At 41.9% G+C, this 19,035-nt stretch overlaps 1 protein-coding gene across 4 annotated transcripts in view; it reads right to left on the bottom strand.

The window, feature by feature from the left end:
* Positions 1-19,035, bottom strand: part of HS6ST2 (heparan sulfate 6-O-sulfotransferase 2) — a 286,410-nt gene that overhangs the window by 42,808 nt on the left and 224,567 nt on the right. For 2 of the 4 annotated variants that reach the window (XM_072817747.1, XM_072817748.1), the window contains one exon: positions 4,906-4,992. The exons of the other annotated variants lie outside the window; for them this stretch is intronic. In XM_072817747.1, coding sequence (XP_072673848.1) covers positions 4,906-4,992 — 87 coding nt within the window. The remainder of the gene's footprint in view (positions 1-4,905; positions 4,993-19,035) is intronic. 4 annotated transcript variants of the gene reach the window in all.

Here is a 19,035-nt window from a genome sequence, read left to right as displayed (position 1 = left end):
CTTTTTTTTGGGGGGGGGGTTAGGAATGCATTCTGACATCAGTTTATGCTTCTGTCATTTATCTTTTTCTACAAAGGAGTAACTACAGAGAAAGACAGAGATAGAGATTGCAGTCAGTTTAACAGTTCGGTTTGTCACAAGACTTTGTGATACTAGATTTAGTCTCATAGCTAAACTAAGGCACCGATGACATCATCAGCAGGTAAAACTACAGGAACTATTTGACAAGTTGAATACTTGGCCACCTGATTGTTATGTTCATATAGCACACAAACATTTTGAAGTGAATGTCCCCCCCACACACACACAGTTTCATACAGAGAGGCAAAACTGGGGGTTTTAGCAATAGTCACAGACTACTGTGAAATGCTTGGCTCTCAGTTAGAAGACATGACACACTCATGAGATCATGGTGTGCAGGATTCAGACTCCAGGGATACACATATAAACAGCTGAATCTGAACATATAACTGCACCATGCTGAGTCCATACAGAACAAGCAAGACTTCACTTCTTTTTAAAGGTGGAAAGTTTTTCATTTGGCTCCTGCCAACCAAAGCCAAAGGAGTGTTGGTGTGTTTAGTTTATTTATGAAGCTATGTGCTCCTAACTGCTCTCATCTAGAGACTGCTAAATAGATAAACAAGTCTGCTTATTATGAGACAATTCTGGCAAAGACAGGTTCGAGTCCATCTTCCTGTGGCATCTGCTACTAGGGTCAGCTCCAGGCAGATTTGTGAAGTGAGCAAGGTTGACTTGGTCCTCATATTCCCCTTCTGTACTCCTTTGACTCTATTTTAGCATTCCTCCCTCTCTGGCTTAATTACTTTAAGCCAACATTTATGGTACTTAATTCAACAATTATGGTATCATTTACCAGGCACTGTGCTTGGGTTCTCTGCCCTGGTCCTGTAATATTCATCGCCTTCACAAGTCTTTGAAAATAGAACTTACTTCTTATCATTCCATAGCCTAAGACTATGGAAAACATTTCAGGCTGAGGGGCTGCCTAGTTTCCATAGTAGTCTGCAACTGCCTGAAATCTAGTTTTTTAATTAATGCTTCTAAATGTTACACACACACACACCCTCAACCTTGATTGACTGATTTGAGGGAGATCTATGAGTTCTCTTTATTGTTGTCTTGATGATGGGGCATTAAAGGTTCAAGATCCCTCAACAATAATGTTGAGAATGGGTGACTGTCCAAACATAACCAGAATGGTGTTAGTTTAGAGCAAAAGGAAAGTGTTTGAAAGTACACACTATTTCCTTTCATCATCACTATTGCTACATTTTTTAAAAAGTGGAATGATTCTAATTTCTCCCCAAAGAGAAATTACTTCCTCCGAAGTCTCCATTTTCACAGTGGCTGCCAGAGCTTACTCACATGTCATGGTATATGGAGAGAAGAGCACTCAGGTGGACATCCTGAGACCAGGCTCCAAGACTCCTTTGGTGTGATTAGCTGAAGTACCTTGCTATCTAGGAGAAGAATTGTAGAATAGATGATAGTAAAAAGAGCAGGTGACAAATATTAGAAGACCAGGATTCTAGGCTGACCTCTGCTACTTGGGGAAAATGACTGACCCTTCTTTTTTTTTTTAAGATTTTATTTATTTATTCATGACAGTCGAGAGAGAGAGAGTTAGAGACACAGGCAGAGGGAGAAGCAGGCCCCATGCAGGGAGCCTGATGTGGGACTCGATCCCGGGTCTCCAGGATCACACCCTGGGCTGCAGGCAATGCCAAACCACTGGGCCACAGAGGCTGCCCTGAATGACCCTTCTTGAGTCTCAGTGTCCTTATCTGTCCAGCAAAAGGGTTGGTCTCATGTAAAGTGTGTTCTGATACAAAATGAAAATTCATAACGGCTTCTTGTCATTGCCATGCATGCTCAGCTGTGACAGTTTAAGTGCTTGCTAGGAACAACCCAATGGGTTAGCAAATGCATTGATTCTGGCATGATGTGTTTCACAGAATAACATATTAACATTACCAAAGGGAACCAAATGTGTGGTTAAATGTAGTGGTCTGGCCTGACTAGTCATGGGTCAACCTCTATAAAACCTATGTTTCCTGATATCAGAGTTATGGCTCTGCACTGATTTTTCTTTCTGCTTTGTCAATTTGGCTCAATGTTGGCATAGAAGAAATTGCATGTATCTCCCTGAAAGTCACTGCCAAGGTAGTCTGGCTCTGCTGCTCAGATATATCCCATTCCATCTGCTCTTCCCTGAAACACAGGGCTGGCTACCCAGCTCAGATCCAGGCAACAAAACAGCAAGCAGAAGTCACAGAACTTTCAAGCTGTAGGTTTTTTAAGCTACTCTGAATGCTTCACTGCATCTCTCTTGGCCCCCAATGGATTGGAGTCTCCCAAAAAGGGCAGAATTGGCCATTTGGTTTTAGTTTTGACCCAATTCACAGCTCCAACTTGTTCTTATCAATGTTAGGGGATTCTATCTTTGTGACTTCCTTTCCTTTTCCTCTTCTGACCTAGCCTTGCTACCTGAGGGGTAAGTGGGAAAATGAAAGGGTTCAGGGGTCTCTTCTCAGAAATCTTCATTGATATCCCCACATGACATCTTCTTCACCACAATCCTGGTGTTGGTTAGGGGTGACTATTGGGGCTCTAACAGAACCCAGTGACTGCTTCATTGTAAATACTATCTTGTCATCCTGTCTCCTCTCTTTCCCACAAGGAGACTGTGAAGTCCTTGAAGGCATGTATTATATCTTGTATTTGTCTGCACAACCCCAGGATTTAGCACAATGGCACAAAATAAACACTCAATGTATTTGAGTTATCATCTTAAAGTAATAAAAACCAAAAAAAATAATTTACCAAAAATGTCCATTTGGAGACCTTGTGGAGGCACGTACTATCCTCTCCAATTTCCTCATGTATAAAACAGAAATAATAATAGTGCCTATTTCATAAGCTTCTGGTGTTGAGGATTAATGAGACAAAATTGTCAAGTGCTCAGTTGGCTGAGAGCATGCACTCTATATATAAACTTCCCAAAAATTGATGGGACCTAAGTCAGATCAATGGACCTGGCACACATATCCATGAAAAGGATAGTGGAGAATTTTTTAGTTTTCATTAATAACAAAAATAATGAAGAATAATGAGGAATTACCTTAATCTGTGAGTCACATACACAGCAACTAAAAGGCACCCAGCTCAGAATGTGCAAAGAGGGAGGCCATCATGGTGGCAGAAGCTTGGAATGTGTCCAAATACAGCAAGTGCTCTATAAGATCACGTTTATTTACTTAAGAATGTATTTATGTGGACCTCCTACTGTTCACAACCTGAGTATGGTATCAGGTATGCATTCTCTGTGTCATCTGAACTCAAATTTGACCAACACTCCCTTTGTGGCTCACACTGAGATTCTTCACTCAAAAGGTAAGAGACTAGGTCCCTCTAAAGCCAAAAGAAACCAAACAGTGCCCCTTTCAAAGTGCAACAGCAACCACAAGCATCCTTCATGAAACATCAGGGTCTAATAAATGGAGATGGTGCCCTACAGCTGTCAGCATGATAGGTGTATGCAAGGGGCCCAGGGGCAGCCTGCCATTTCTGCAAGCATGGGGCTAGAAGCAATTTTCCAGTGCCATATCTGCTAACTGAGAGTGCACACTGACAGTGAATCAGGACTCATTTGGAAACATTCATCTGCTGGGGACTGTGTGCATCAATTCCCTTCCTTCATAATTTATACAGCATTTTGATTGTGGTGTGTGGTGATAAATAACTGAAACGAGTTATAAGTGCTCAGAGATTTAGTCTTATGTCTTCAGCACAGCTTTTTATATTCTCTAAGATAGCCCACATTCAACTTTATATGCAAACCTGAAATGGGATTCAGGAGGAAAAGAAATGGGGGAAAAAGGCAGCCAACAGAACTTTCATTTTGGGAATTGACTATAAGATCATATTCAAAGTGCAGCATTTATGGTCCAACACTGAATACATAAAATATATGACCATTACAAATTCACCTCTCATTGCAAAACCATGTTCTTGTACTGACATATCTTATTGCTAGATTAGAGCTTTTAGCATGATTAAGGCATCTTTCATCTTCTCCTAGATGCAGGCTGGGTACTCCTTCTGGGCTGTATTTCTACCTATCACAATGCCCTATGCCACTTAGAGACATGGCCTACAGAGAACCCAAGTCATTCACCAAAGGGATGAAGCTGCAGCCACTTCAAAGGGGAAGCATCTAATCAGAGGTATGTCATCTGCATGGGTTCGCATGCTCTGCTGAATCCAATCGGTGGGATCAGCCAATGCTATTTTCTGGAATTAACCCAAATAGTTAAATCTAACATCACAAATATTCAGCCAATACAAGCTTTGGCAATACCACAAAGACAGTTTCATGTAAGACATGTTACATGCTGGTTACTAGGAAAAGAATAAATGTATCACATAAATCAGTGATATGGTTACAATGTAAATGTACTTAAACCAGGACATTCATGGAATGACTTTCCAGATTTTTTGGCTCAACCCTCAACCTTAATGTAAGGGTCAAAGACAGATTTTCATGGGTTTTGCAACTCGTAAAATGATGAAGCAGTGCTGCTGCTTCTTTCTTTAATTTTTGAAACACATAGTCCAAATCTTGCATTGCTTTAGATCCTTGCCTTTCACATTCAGTCTGACTTTCCCATTCCTCTCCTCCCACATCTTCAGTCCTTCATATACCCCATATTCTTGACACATGCTTTACTCATTTAAATTCCCCAGTGACTAGCCCAGGGCAAGGCACGTGGAAGGCATTCCACAAATCTTCGTTGAATGAGTATGAATAAATGACAAAATGAGGACGGCACAAGGCTTGGTGACAGCTGTGTTAAATGCACAGGGACACTTTTCACTTACTTCCCACTCTTAGATGTGTTCCGTGCCTTTGTGGATGATGGAGAATTGGCACCTGGATTAGTGTTTGGAGAACCTCGTCTATCCTTACTATACCCACAGAAAGAATAGAAAAAAATATACAACAATGACCATAGAGACAAAAAGCAATTAGTCATTTCATTTAAATACTTCCAATCTCCCTCTCTCTCTCTCTGTCTCTCTCTCTTTCTCTCACTCCCTCCCTGCCTCTCTCTTTCTCCTGTCAAAATAGACCATGATTTTATCCAGTGGTGCCCTTCAAAGGTAAAGAGAGTGGGAACCACTGGTCAAGTTTAAAGAAAGCTATCCTTTTGGCATTCAAAGCTTGAGCTGGTGGATTCCATTAATGATAGCACCATAGCCCAGGCCCCAAGGGAGGTTCCTGTAAAAATATTGTGTAAAAATAACTAGTCTTTAACATAAAATCCTTTATTTTCAGTCTCTAGAGTGTATGTATTACAAGTTCAGTTCTGAAGCTGCTGACTTTTAGTGAAGTATGTGGATGCCAAATGACTTCTAAAAGTCTTTGGGAGATACTATCAGATGAATTAATAAATTCCACTCATAATGTTAACATGGAAAGGCCGTGAATTCAGATATTCTTTCAGGAAAAGCACCACCTGCTTCATGAGTAATTGAATTTAAATCTCCACCTTCAATAACTCCACAGCTTATGTCAAACCTTGGAAACAATTACGAAATAAATCACTAGGAAGGTCTGCTTAATCTCATCAGGTTAATAAACGCAGACAAATTAATCACTTGAAGGTAAACAAAAAGGAATAATTGATTGGAGTCTTCTTGATTACTTTATTCTATTTTCTTTATCAAACTATTTTTACCATTATCTTCAATTCAGCTGCTCTGCCTTGAAATTATTACTTCATCTTCAGATTTCCATGGAAACCAATTCAAAGGCTTTCTCTCCTAGATGATGTGTGGAATTATTTATCCTGATTTCATCAGAAAGATTTTTTTTGTTGTTACTCAGATCTACGTCAGCATAACCTTTTATGAAAAGTGAAGGTAAAAAAGAAAAATGCATATCTTGGCTTTCAATGAGGATAATAGAGCCTTCCAAAGGCACAGAATATTGTCTCAGAGAATGTCAAAGAGCTTTCCGGATACTTATGAAGCTTTTAAGTGCCTCAGAAATAAGTACCTGTAAGTCACTGTATTTATATGTGGAGTGGCATGGGGGTCACAAAAGATATTCTGCCCTGTACTCATCAGCTTTAAATGGCGACGCAGATGTGACTGGAACAAGAGAGAATCATAGGTTCTGGGTGATTGCAAAGGTAATACAGAGGGTGTGGGCACAGACAAGGGCTAATCAGACAGTTAGCAAAAGCCCCAACAGGTAGGATTCCGTGTCTAGGAGGTCCAAAAAGCACTTCTTTGAGGTATAAGACACCAAGGTGAGCTCCAATCTTTCTGCTGGAGACGACAGACATTCTTTTTTTTTTTTTTTTTTTTTAATTTTTATTTATTTATGATAGTCACATACAGAGAGAGAGAGAGAGAAGCAGAGACACAGGCAGAGGGAGAAGCAGGCTCCATGCACCAGGAGCCTGACGTGGGATTCGATCCCGGGTCTCCAGGATCGCGCCCTGGGCCAAAGGCAGGCGCCAAACCGCTGCGCCACCCAGGGATCCCGACGACAGACATTCTAGAAAGAGTGAGCACACATTCTATTCTGGAAGAGATATCAGAAGTCTGTCAAGACAAAGCGCTAGGGTTCTCGCACAGTGTGGGGACCATTTCCTTGTGCTGCTACGGACTTGCCATACTGTGGTTACATTCTGAGTGGGGCCTGCAGACTCCATTCTGAAGACTCCATCTATCCATTATGACTTGCTAGCAAAGAATTCCTTCCTTATCCACGCCTGGGACCATACCAGCTACCTTCCTCATCCAGAGCCAAGCTCAGAAACTAAGAGATAATACCAAACAATGGGGCAAAGATTGTAGCTCCAAAGAATTCAAGACTGTCTCCTTCAGCAGGTTGGGGCAGTCTGATGCAAAGGACACAATATGCTATGAATTGCAAAATTCAAGCCGGACCCAATTTTCCTCACTTCCACATCCTGGTCACTGGCCAATAAACGTTCCTCCACCTAGCCCCTCACTCAGAGAGGGTAGAGTGGAAAACTTCACTGGAAGCATTCTGAGACAAAGGCTCTTTTGATTTTGTAAGCTACCAGGCTCAGACTAGGTGGTCATTTAATGCTCCCAGAGTCACCAAGTTCAGGCATCCCTGTTCTTTTCAATGCAAGAACACCCATTCTGACTGCTAAATTCCCAGGTCTGTGCCTTGGGCACAAGAGTCCGTTATAATCTGCATGACAAGTGACCCCGTTAAAGCTCAATTCAGGGCACTGCAGGACATCAGGGAAAGCTGGCAGCTGGCAGAGGCAGCCTTCTTATTGTTAACTGCTGCTTTAGACAGGGGTGGTCTGGGAGCAGTTGTGCTTTAAAAGATAGGAATAAGGACCCCTCTGACCTACTGCCAAACCCTGTAAGTGCAGATCTGAAGAGAAGAAAAACAAAAACTTTATCAGAGAAAAATCACATACAGAAGGTATGGCACCATGATTGGGGGTAAAAGTAATCAAGCAACCCAAAATGTTTGTTCTGGCAAATAGCAGATCCATTTGCAGACATAAAGTGTATCCAAAAGTGGGGTAGGGACCAAGCGGAATTTGTGGCAGGCTTGATCCTAGGAGTTTCATTTTGTAGCTAGACTAAGAACTGTTGTAGAGAAAGGCTTGGTGGACATTGATGGAAAACAGTCATCCGTCCACCTCAAAGTTCCAGCCTCAGCAGCAAAGTCTGAACAAGACACTATATATAATTCTGAAACCTTGAGACCAAAGGACCCTGAGTTTTCTGGAAGTGCCCCATGATAGAGAAAGAGAAGATCCTGCAGCCACAGACTGTCTGGGAGCCTCAGAGATCTGGAAAAACACAGGTCAAGGACCAAAAGATTAAGATGCTGTCAAGAATACTGGCCACTGGATCATCTAGCAATCTCAGGGATTTGATAAATGGATGATAATTTGGGGCATATGAGATGGGAGGGGAACTGTATTGGCTCAGAGCTAGTTTCTTTTTTTTTTTTTTTTTTTTTTATTGGTGTTCAATTTACTAACATACAGAATAACACCCAGAGCTAGTTTCCAACCCACAGATCTGAAACAGATTCCTGTTGTCATTATTTTGACCACTTGTCAGATCTCTACTTTGATCTTCTCTTTGGGTTGCAATCTTAAAGGCTGTGGCCTGAAATCCCTGAGATTATAAATCCAGGCTTCCTCTACTCCTCCTGAGTAGCTATTCTCTTCTGAGATGATTCTTTCCTCCCTCCCTCACACCCAACCTCATCAAAGGCCTATGAAAACTATTCCAGGTGAGCTCCTGCTAGGAAAAGTTAATGAGTGCCAGGGCTCCTTCTGTCTGCCTGGCTGGCTGTCCGTCTCCATCTATCAAGTAAGCCACTTTCCACAGGCTCCACTGATGTCTCCAACACCAGAAACTTGGAGGAAAAAATCTGCAGTATTCTGCACATTGTATTCAGGTGGGGAAACTCCGACTAACCCAACTTTTCAGCATTTTCAAAGTGTTTCTGATTGAATAATTTGATGCTGAAATGGCATCCAGTGTTCTTAACACAAGATGGCAATCAGATCCACTCCAATCTGGATTTTTCTCTTAGATCAGAGAGGTACTTGAGGGAGAAGAACCTAGCAGCTTTAAACACACTCAACTCACTTTCTTGATGGGCAGCATAAACTTCTGCATTTGCTATAGTACTTCGTAGGCTCTTTTTGGAATTAATTCATCTCAGACCCATGAAAACTAGTTGCGCTGCTCTACCTACGACAGCACTGAAATTTTAAAAATGGATTTTTGGGATCCCTGGGTGGCGCAGCGGTTTGGCGCCTGCCTTTAGCCCAGGGCGCGATCCTGGAGACCCGGGATCGAGTCCCACGTCAGGCTCCCGGTGCATGGAGCCTGCTTCTCCCTCTGCCTGTGTCTCTGCCTCTCTCTGCCTCTCTCTCTCTCTCTGATTATCATAAATAAATAAAAATTAAAAAAAATAAATAAAAATGGATTTTTCAGGGTTTTAGGAAATTGAATTTCAGAAGAGAGACTCAGGCTGTCATACTCATTGTCTATATATCTTTTATTTGGCCCTGAGCATGGTGCTTGTTTATATCTTATTGTTTATCTGTCTAGCCCGTAAGAGGGCATTCAGAAAATATTCGTTAAACAAATGAAAAGAGCTGCATTTGGGCTCTGTTCAATTATCAATGTCCCCCAATGACTGGTGGGAGATAGGAAGTGGTGACACACGTGTCACACATTTTCCATTCCTAGAGAAGAATGGACTGGGCAAACTGTATTCTAGTTGGATTCTGGTCTAGTTAAAATTGGCTTGTTGGTTGATCATCATGTGGATTACAAAGACAGGTAAGCTTGGAAAGGATTCTCTAGCAAGTGTGCTTGAGTAGTTGGCTAGTGCCCATGAATAACAAGAACCCTACTGCATTTGTATAGCTCTTCATATTTTCCAGTGTGTGTTCTCATAAGCGATAACTGAGATGAAACCCAAGCAATTGTTAAGGGGTTATTCCAAATCTATCTGGGGAAATGGTAGCTAACTGCCCCCTAGAGATGACTCTAGGTTCCTTAAAGCTCACATGATGAGGAAATGCACTTAAAATATATAGATTCTACCAGGGATAGAAACTCATCTGATCTGTTTCCCCAACAGGTGCTTGAGTTTCCCATACAACATATCCACCAAGTGGTCGTCTTTTCGAAAGGCTTTGAAATCATGATCGTTTCCCCATCATGATTGCTTCCCCAAGAAAACCTGCTTTCTTATTTTCGAAGAGGCTCAGATTTCTGAAGTATTTTTGCCCTTGTTCTGTTACTGAGCAAGACAGCTCTTTAAATATCGATTTCCTTTCATTAGAGTTGATGAGGCTTCTTTATCTCATTTTTCTATCTTGCTAGGTTATGTCCTGAGTAGTTTTCTTTCTTTGCTCCAAACTTTTTTCATTTTCCTCTACCTAAAGTGCCTCAATTATTGTTCATACCCCTTTAAGGGTCCTGCTCTTATTATCTATATTTCTGTTAATTATCAAACAAAGAAAGTTCAGTTTGCTAACCTGTGCTTTCAGTTAGCTTCCTTCCTTAGTTTTTCTTTGCTTAACTGTGGATAATGACAGGTTTTCAGGGAAGAGAACAGCTCATCTTTATTGCTAGGAAGTGCAGTGTTAACTGTGATCTCTCAGAGCATTTATTCAAAAATCTCAAGTTCTAATCCTGGCTGCCAGCAAAGCATATAAATTCTTGCTGTCTTAGGATTCTCATCTATAAAGCAAAGGGAATTAAACTGATGAGGTACCATTCACACATACGTTCACAATTACTTTGTAATTGCAGAGCTCATGGAAAAGATAGCCGGGACACTCACATTATCTTGCCCTCTCCCCTTCCATTAACTTTTCACTCTTTCAACTCCTCACAGGGCATTGGAGACTGGAGCAATATGCTTATTGATTACTGTTGCTATTTTGCTCTCTTCACCTCTTGGTGCATGCTTTTTCTGTCCAGTGAAGCCAGTCACAACCCTGAATGCCTCACTGGGATCAAGAAAGAACACAAATTGGTTCCTAAATTACATTATTTTTTCATTTAAACTGGCTATTCACCTATATCTTTCCCAAGAGCTTGGATCTGAGTTATAGACTATCAGAGCACTCTGGAACTGTGTCTTACAGCTATCACATTCACATCTAGTTCTGGTACTGCAAGGTTTGGGGTGATGGAGACCTGAAATATGATGGGAGCCTGGACCGGAATGGTAGTTTGGGGTGGAAAGAAGGAAATGAGGCACGGCATAGCAAAAGAAATGAGAGAACTCGGGGGCTGACTTCATCTGAAGAATGAAAATAAAGTCTACACAAAAGCTGCTGAGAAGGTGTGGAAGCTGAATGGCTGGGAAAACGAAGGTGCCAGTGAAAGACAGACTGGCTGGGAGGGAATCTGGATGAGAGAAGATGATTCAGTTTGGAGCATACTGAGTTGGGGTGTTGATGGACAGTGTCCAGCAGGCACTTAGAGAGACAGCAGGTCTTAAGAAGAAACACAGGGTCAGATGTATAGTCATTGCTCTGAAGTGGAAGTCAAAGATATGAGGATAGGCAGCAAGGCCTGATGGGACAGCACTCCATTGTGATTAACATGCAGATGTTTCTGGCATGGGGGGGGGAGTGCAGTGGGGGTGGGCAGCCTATGCCACATCTGCTTATGTCCGCCCCAGTTTATGGGAATTTAAAAGTGTGTTACAAAGTCTTGTATCCCAAGGTCCAAACAAAAGAGCCTGAGCCAGTTGACTTAGTTATGTAGAGTTCAATGCTAAGGTTAACGTGGGAAATGCAGACCTTGTCCCTTGTGTGGGCCAGTGACTCTCCTCATCCCATGGCCGTCACTTGCTTCTCCCCATTTTCTAGCCCAGTCAAATTGCTTACGGATGATAAGGTGAGCTGGGTGCCAAGAGGTGAGGTGAGTGACAACAGCTGACAACCCATTCCCATAACAAATACAGCTCACAAAGTACATTCTGTGCTGCTGGCAGATGAGCAAAACTGAGCTTGCAACCTTGGTTTCAAGGCACCTTGGTGGCTCAGGTGGTTAAGTGTCTGCCTTCTGCTCAGGTCATGATCCCGGGGTCCTGGGATCAAGTCCCCATGCATCAGGCTCCCTGCTCAGCAGTGAATCTCCTTCTCCCTCTCCCTTCCCTCTCCCTGTGTTCTCTCTCTCTTAATCTCTCTCTCATAAATAAATAAAATCTTGGGATCCCTGGGTGGCACAGTGGTTTAGCACCTGCCTTTGGCCCAGGGCGCGATCCTGGAGACCCGGGATCGAGTCCCACGTTGGGCTCCCGGTGCATGGAGCCTGCTTCTCCCTCTGCCTATGTCTCTGCCTCTCTCTCTCTCTGTGTGTGACTATAATAAAATAAATAAAAAATAAAAAATAAATAAATAAAATCTTTTTAAAAAAAGAAACCTTGGTTTCACTTGGAGCTCACCTCTTTTCCTTTTGGCTCCCCTTTACCAAGGACTAATCAAATGTCAGGGACTGTACCTCTGATAACGCTAAAATCTATTTCTATTTTTCATCACGACGTCCTTTCCTGTGCTCGATCTCTGCACTGTGCCTCACTAACTGGCACCCTCAGTCACCTTCTCATAGCATCACAGTTGGTACAAGTATGGCCCAGCTAGTAACATCATCACAGCTGGGTGTAGGAACGGCCTGTCTGGGAACAAATCACAGACTTTGCCCTTAAAGAGCCAAAGTATCCCAGGCTTCCTAAGTTGAGTTCAGTTCATGAGGACAATATTTAGGGAACTATGACCATTACCTTTCCCAAACTGAGGCAAGCTTTCACCTTTAGCTCTGGGTCTGTAGCCATCCACCGAATCACATTTAACCTCTCTGAACCTCTGTTCCCTTGTCTGCCAGGCCCACTTTTCAAAGCCATCCTATGGTTTTGAAAACTATAAAACGTTACACAATTTATTTACTCAAAACACATTTACTATATGTGTGTTTTCTATGTGCCCCTCATCATGCTGGGCCTTGAACAGACAATGACTGTGACAGGGTTCCTGCCCTTGAGTGGCCCAAAGCTAATATAATAGAGAAGGTGAGCATGTTAATAGGTATATGGCACAATGTGCCAAATCGGATGAAGCGTGAAAAAGTGCCAGGGAAATAAATCAAGGAGTAAAACTGCCTATGCCTGGGATAATTGAGGAAGGTAAAGGTAAAGCTGAGTTACCACAAGGACAATTATGATTTTCAGTATGTTTTTAAGATGCATAAATCAGAAAATAAACTCTGGGTTATAAAAACCTTCACAAAATAGAGTGAAATTATGCCTACCCTTACTTTGAAACATCAGAATCACCTGGAAAACTTGTGAAACGATGGCTACACCCCACCCCCAGAATTCCTGATTCAGTGGGTGTAGGCTAGAGCCTAAGAATGCACACTTCTAACAAGTCTCCAGATGATGGTGAGGTTGCTGGTCTATGGAGGACACTTTGGGAACCACTGCCTCACAGGAAGCGTGAGACAGCCACACTTAGTCACCACTAAGTGAGAGATAACAGTCAGCTGTATCCATTGTCCCTGCTTTCCAGACAACACAATTAGAAACTGCTGGAATGAAGTGCCCCCAGTCTAGTGCTCCTGAATCAGGAAAGCAGAGGACGCAAAGGGCTGCAGACATCCATCTCTGGAGAAGCTCCGCCTTTCTGAGGAAGTCGCAATTACTGAAAATACCACAGAGTGGAGCCCAATAGCAGGTGAGACAAACATTAGATCTGACAGCATTAATTGAGCTTGAAGTTCTATTTACTGAAAATGATCTGGCATAATTAAAAATTCACAACTAGAGCCTACTTGATGAATATTATACGTTAGAGAGTCCCCAGAGTAGGCCAGGAAAGTCTCAGTGAATTTTTTAGGAAAAGCCAAAGAAGCCAACTGCTATGGTAGGAATTCATACACAAATAAAAAAGGAAAGTCAGTGAGCTCATTTATTTGGAAGTGATATTCTTCTGCCTTTATACTGCAGAATGATATGAGCCAAGGCTATTGGTGAGGGGTGGGGCCAATCACTTATTCATTTCCTTTTCTCTTGTGAATAATCACTTTGTTTTTACTTCCTGCTAAATCTGTTCTTACAGATTTTCAAGAATGCCCACTCTGCCTGCACATTATATGTTAAATTACTTGAAGATACAAGCAAATTGTATTCATATCCATTCATGAAGTTTCCTATAACTTCTGTCATATAGAAGGTTATCAATACAGAGGCACCTGGGTGGCTCAGTCAAACATCAGACTCTTGATTTTGGCTCAGGTCATGATCTCAGTTGTGAGATCAAGCCCCACACTGGGCTCCGTGCTAGTGTGGAGCCTGCTTGGGATTCTCTCTCCCTCTCCTTCTGCTTCTTCTCCCCCCCATACACACTCTCTTTCACAGAAAATATTTTTAAAAAAGAAGGTGTTCAATGCCTGTTGACCAACAACCATCCTGGTAAATCTGTCTTATGATATATGTTTGCTGAATTAAGTTAACACATATTAATTTAGAGGTTTACTAACAGTTCAAATAACTTATGTCAGACGACACTGTATGACTAGAAACATGGCAGTCTATTGCAGTGCCATTTTTGAGCCTCAGTACCCACAGATATGAAACTCCAATAGGGTAAAGGGAGTGGGATTCAGCAATTTTGGAGAATGGTGCTGCCTAATGAGTGGAGGGCAACTCTGAGGTTGTGCAAAAAGCATGGGTACCGGAATCAGGCAGAGCCAGGTCATCGTCTCTCTAATGGCTAGAGGATCTTGGACAAGTTGGGTCATTGAGGCAGTGCTGGTCCTGCCTAACCAAGGCCTCAGATCTTAACACCGGGGCTTTGGGACTCCAATTCTCTTGCTACATGTTGGTGTTCAAAGGCAGGAACATTCAAAGATATTCTTGCTGCTGAACTTAGCATCTTAAGTGCTTTCTAAAGGAGTGGGTATATTCAAGATTTAAAAGTGTGGCTGTCTCCTTAGACAGCAAGTAGAAGGGCCATGGCAGCAATGGTTTTGATCATGCTTTCTGGGGCAGTAAAGAGAGAAAAGTTCTCTCAAATGAGCTCCAATGAGCTTCTCCTTAATAGTACTGAGCCTGTAAACCGAAGGTTCTTACACATTTCCTTTATATTTAGAAGGACATTTAAAAACTTGAAAATATTTTTATTTTTAAACTGCTCAAATATCACTCATTTGGATATTTGTTTGAGTGCATGCTATTTCTAAGTAGGGTTTCCTTTGCAAACATTATCCATTCTATGATGTGTAGAGACCATTAAATTTCTTTTCTGAATAAAATCCAATCACTTCTTTCTGTTGTGTTAAGATTTGGAAAGCTGAACATTATTTTACTGGGTATGTTTGTGGAAGATTAAAATTCTGATAATTCAGGGAAACAAAAAAATATATTGCTTGTATATCATCCACTAATCACTGTTAAATACTAGGGCTTATATGATTTATACCCATATCCTATTTTCAATGAATAGGAGTGTTTAGTAACAGTCCAGTCCAACCTAAGACACTTAGCTGAGGTTCTTTATTGAATGTACGCCACTCAGTCACGGGAAAGACTCAGAAATAGGGAGTTAGAAGAGCACCTCAAGATAGTAAAGAAAGGTCCTAAGAAAGAAGGGATGTATCCAAGGGAAGTACCCCATGGATGTAACATGAAGTTAATGAGAGAACTTGGCTAGCACCTAGCAAACAGGGCCAGAGCCCCCACAGAGTACAGAACAAGACAGAAAGGCTTGGGGCCAAAAATGAAGTAACATGAATGAGTTGTGGCTTCATTTGCCAAAATAAATAGTACAAGAAAGATGGACAGCCTTTTTCTGTGGGAGGAGAGTATGAAAGAGATGATAGGTTCATTCTGGGTTATGTTTTGTGCGCTGTTGAGACCCCGAGGCTATGAATTTGTTTGACAGTTGGATATATGGATGTAGAGCTTAGCTGGATATATAGATATTTCCGCTGAAGAATGGTCTCTAGAGATCTGGGAATATTCAGAATGTTAATGGTGGTTGAAAACCTTAGAGAGGAAGAGATTACATAAGGAGAGTGTATAGAGTGGGAAGAGCAGAGCCTGGAAAGAAGATTAAGGACAAACTACAGTGAAGAAAGTGGGTTCCTGCAAGCCAAAGAGGAAACTGGATCTAGGGTGAGTGTTACACTCATAAGAGACTCATTTGCTGTTTATAAGACATTCGTGTATCATAGGTTTCCAACTGCTACACGTTGCTTTTCCTTAGTGTGCTTTTCTGATGAGTGCGGTATTTCATCAGTCATGCCATCCTTCATAATGCCAAGAGTATTTGATAGAGAATAAACCTTCTTGGTCACATGCAACCTGATTTCATCAAGTCCTAGAAACGATGATCTGCAGTATACTGAAGGAAGCATCATATACCAAACAAATCTGTAATTATAGGCTTTAGATATATTTTTTCAGTCCAGCCTTATTTATTGCAACAAAGATCAACAAAATAAGAAATTGTTTTAGTGCCTGAGCTAGATAAAGCAACTGTACTCAAGTTTATGCAAATATATCTCCCAAAGAAACAATTCATTAGAATTTCCCAAAGAAACATTTAGTCCACTTTTCATTGTTGTTCCTGTTGTTTGCTTCCTCTATTATATACACAATCAGAAATGGGACTGACTATTCTCCTCAGCCTCAAAACTTCAAGAAAATCTTGGCTCTGTAATAATCAGAATTTGGGTCAGCCATATGCCAAACCCAGTTGTTTTGCACTTGGGAAGGCTGAGGCTTTCTGAGAGTTACGCTCTCATCTCTGCCACTTTTTTGTCAGATAGTCTCTGTGTTTTGAATTAATTGCCCTCTGGTTCTCCCTAACCACTAAACTATCAACTTCCTATTTGACAAATTCTTTAAACCCATCTGAACTGGTGTCCATACATTGCTCTACAGCAAACAGTGAAATGACAGTGCGAGGTCTCACTGTCTGGGAGTACCTCTTGGCTTAGGCGAAATGGAGAAACCATTGAAGAACATAAGAAAGAGGGCAGAATCTTCCCATAGGATCTACTTCCAGCCATTGTGAAATCCTAAATGAAGTAAGGAATAAAGTACTTGTGGCAAATGTCTTCATCAGTGCCTGGGGGCAGAGCCTATGAATGGGAAGAGCCTGCTCTCTTCCTTATGCCCCTCAACCTTTGTAAGAAAATGGCTGCCTTCACTCTGTTATTTACACTGTCTATGAAGGGATACCATGAATGTTAGACCATATTAAACCATTTCCAGATTCGTCTCAATTAGGGATATATGGGTAAGGACACCCCACTGATGAGGTGTAAAGAATGACTCTATGTGAGATAAACAGATAACTTATGCTGGGAAGGGCTAGAACCTTCACTGGAGCTCGAGAATGTCAGTTCATCATCACACCCTTGGGAAGAAGACCAGTTCTTTTTCTATGGCTCATGGGAAGGCAATTCAGCTTTAAAGTTCCAGAAACTCAAAAGGGAGATGAAACCCCAGAGAGAAAGTGTGACCCTCTCACTCTCAAAAAGTTCTGTCATTGTTATTTTCTTTGACTTTCTCTTGGGAGCTTTGGCTCTACTCATCCCTTGCAGGCCTGGGTGGGAGTTTTGTTTAAATTAAGGGGAAGTGTCCTTTACATCCTTTTCCAGGATGTCAAAACTCAACCAGGCCTTGTTGAGGCACATTGTCCAACTGCCCATGGTTCTAGAGAAAGGTCATCCATGGCCTATGCCATACCATGGACTGCAGGGAGCCAACAGCTTGCAGGCCTGTGCTGTCACCCATCCAGTTTTGGTTTCTGGTCACAGTACAGACTCTTTGTTTTCTGGAAAACACCTCCTCTGGAACAGGCTGTCCCCTTCAAAAAATGAGCAGACAGAGCAAAGTCGATTTTTAATTCTGTCAAGTGATGGCCATAAACTGAAAGTCAAGTAAGGCACCAACTAAAACAATCCTAGCATGAGTAATTGCCACAGGTCAGCAGTCCCCATACTGTAAGGTTCTTGTTTTCATGGAAATTTCCTTCTTGCAGTTTTATCGACTGGCTCCAGAGATAAGGGGAAAAACCCCACAACAACAGGAAGGTGCATCCTGCTCTGTGCATCCCCCCTGCTTTCTGATATTTGGAGGCATAGAGAAATAATGATTAAAGATTTATACGGGGGGAAAGCATCAAATCTAGTGTGAAAATGGAGGCTGTGACTAACAGAAACAGAATTTATTCTGGGGAGCACAAAGTCAGAGCCAGGAGCATGGGCCACGGAAAATGCAGATTGGTATTTGACCATCACAGGTGAGGCCACAGCAGTATGTTTTTGTAATTTATGACCTACCACTACCCCAAATTCAAGGTAGCTTGTCCTAAAGGACACCTATAATATGACCCTGGGGAAAAACCAAGATCAATAAAAAATTCTTCAAAAGGAGAAAGACTCATTCTTAAAATCTTGAACAGTGGGGTTCTTGAAATTTAAGTGTTAGAGTTAGCTCTGAGTTTCCTAGCAACCAAGGCCATAAGGGAAACATGCTGGGTAATAGCTTTCTTAACCTGTGACAAAAAGGAAGGGTATCATTTTGTCAGGAGAGTCAAACTGATTCCTGGTGCTGACTCTAAGAAGCACAATTTTTTTTTCTGGAAACCTAGAAGCATTTTCTACAGGACAGTGTCTTACATAGACTTTTTAAAAGTCAAGTTGAACGGAGGATAATTTCCCTACTGTTAAGTTCACTCATGTTTAGCAGCTGAAGATACCACATTAGAGGGTAAACCAGTGGCAATAACCTGTGGGCAGCTAAGTTAATGTGGTGTAGGTGCAGACTTCCTGGTGATCCGGCTGACAGTAAGGAAAAGGGTGGGAAACTTAGAGGCATCCATCTGGGCATGAGCCTTAGATCAATGGTTCTCCAGACCACCCAGTCACTTGACAACAGAAAGGATTGCTTCCGTTGAGTGGTCTTGTGTGAGTGGGCTTGGGGCTTTCCATATGACTTTCCTTCCCTATGTGGTTTGTCTGCCTGGATCTTGCCCCACATCAGCAGTTGTATCTGCTGTTGACATTCTTTTGGGAGCTAGGGAGACTTGGCCAAGGCTACAGAGAAGCACGTCTCATGATTTCCCTTGGGCCTCTTTCTAATCATTTGTTCAGGATTCCTGGGGCATTGCTCTCTTGTCAAACTGTATCACCAGTTAGCACTGTCTGCTCCTTCTGTTGGCAATTCTCCTTCTATGCTTCCTGTAAGTTCCTCAGGGCAGGGTACTGGCTCTCACTTGAACTACAAATCCAATGATTTGATGCTCTTTGCAGGCTCAGAAGCCAATTTTTTCTTTCTTGCCCATAAGTTACCAAGGGACAGAGGAAGGAAATAGATATCTTTCCCTAATGGCATATTCACTTGTAATCAAAGAGAACATATACAAAAAAGGCACCAGAGTGAATAAG

Source organism: Canis lupus, chromosome X (assembly GCF_048164855.1).
Source record: "Canis lupus baileyi chromosome X, mCanLup2.hap1, whole genome shotgun sequence".
In the NCBI taxonomy this organism is placed as follows: Eukaryota; Metazoa; Chordata; class Mammalia; order Carnivora; family Canidae; genus Canis; species Canis lupus.
The sequence above is the reverse complement of the archived record's forward strand: the minus strand, read 5'-3'. Positions and strand labels throughout refer to the sequence as shown.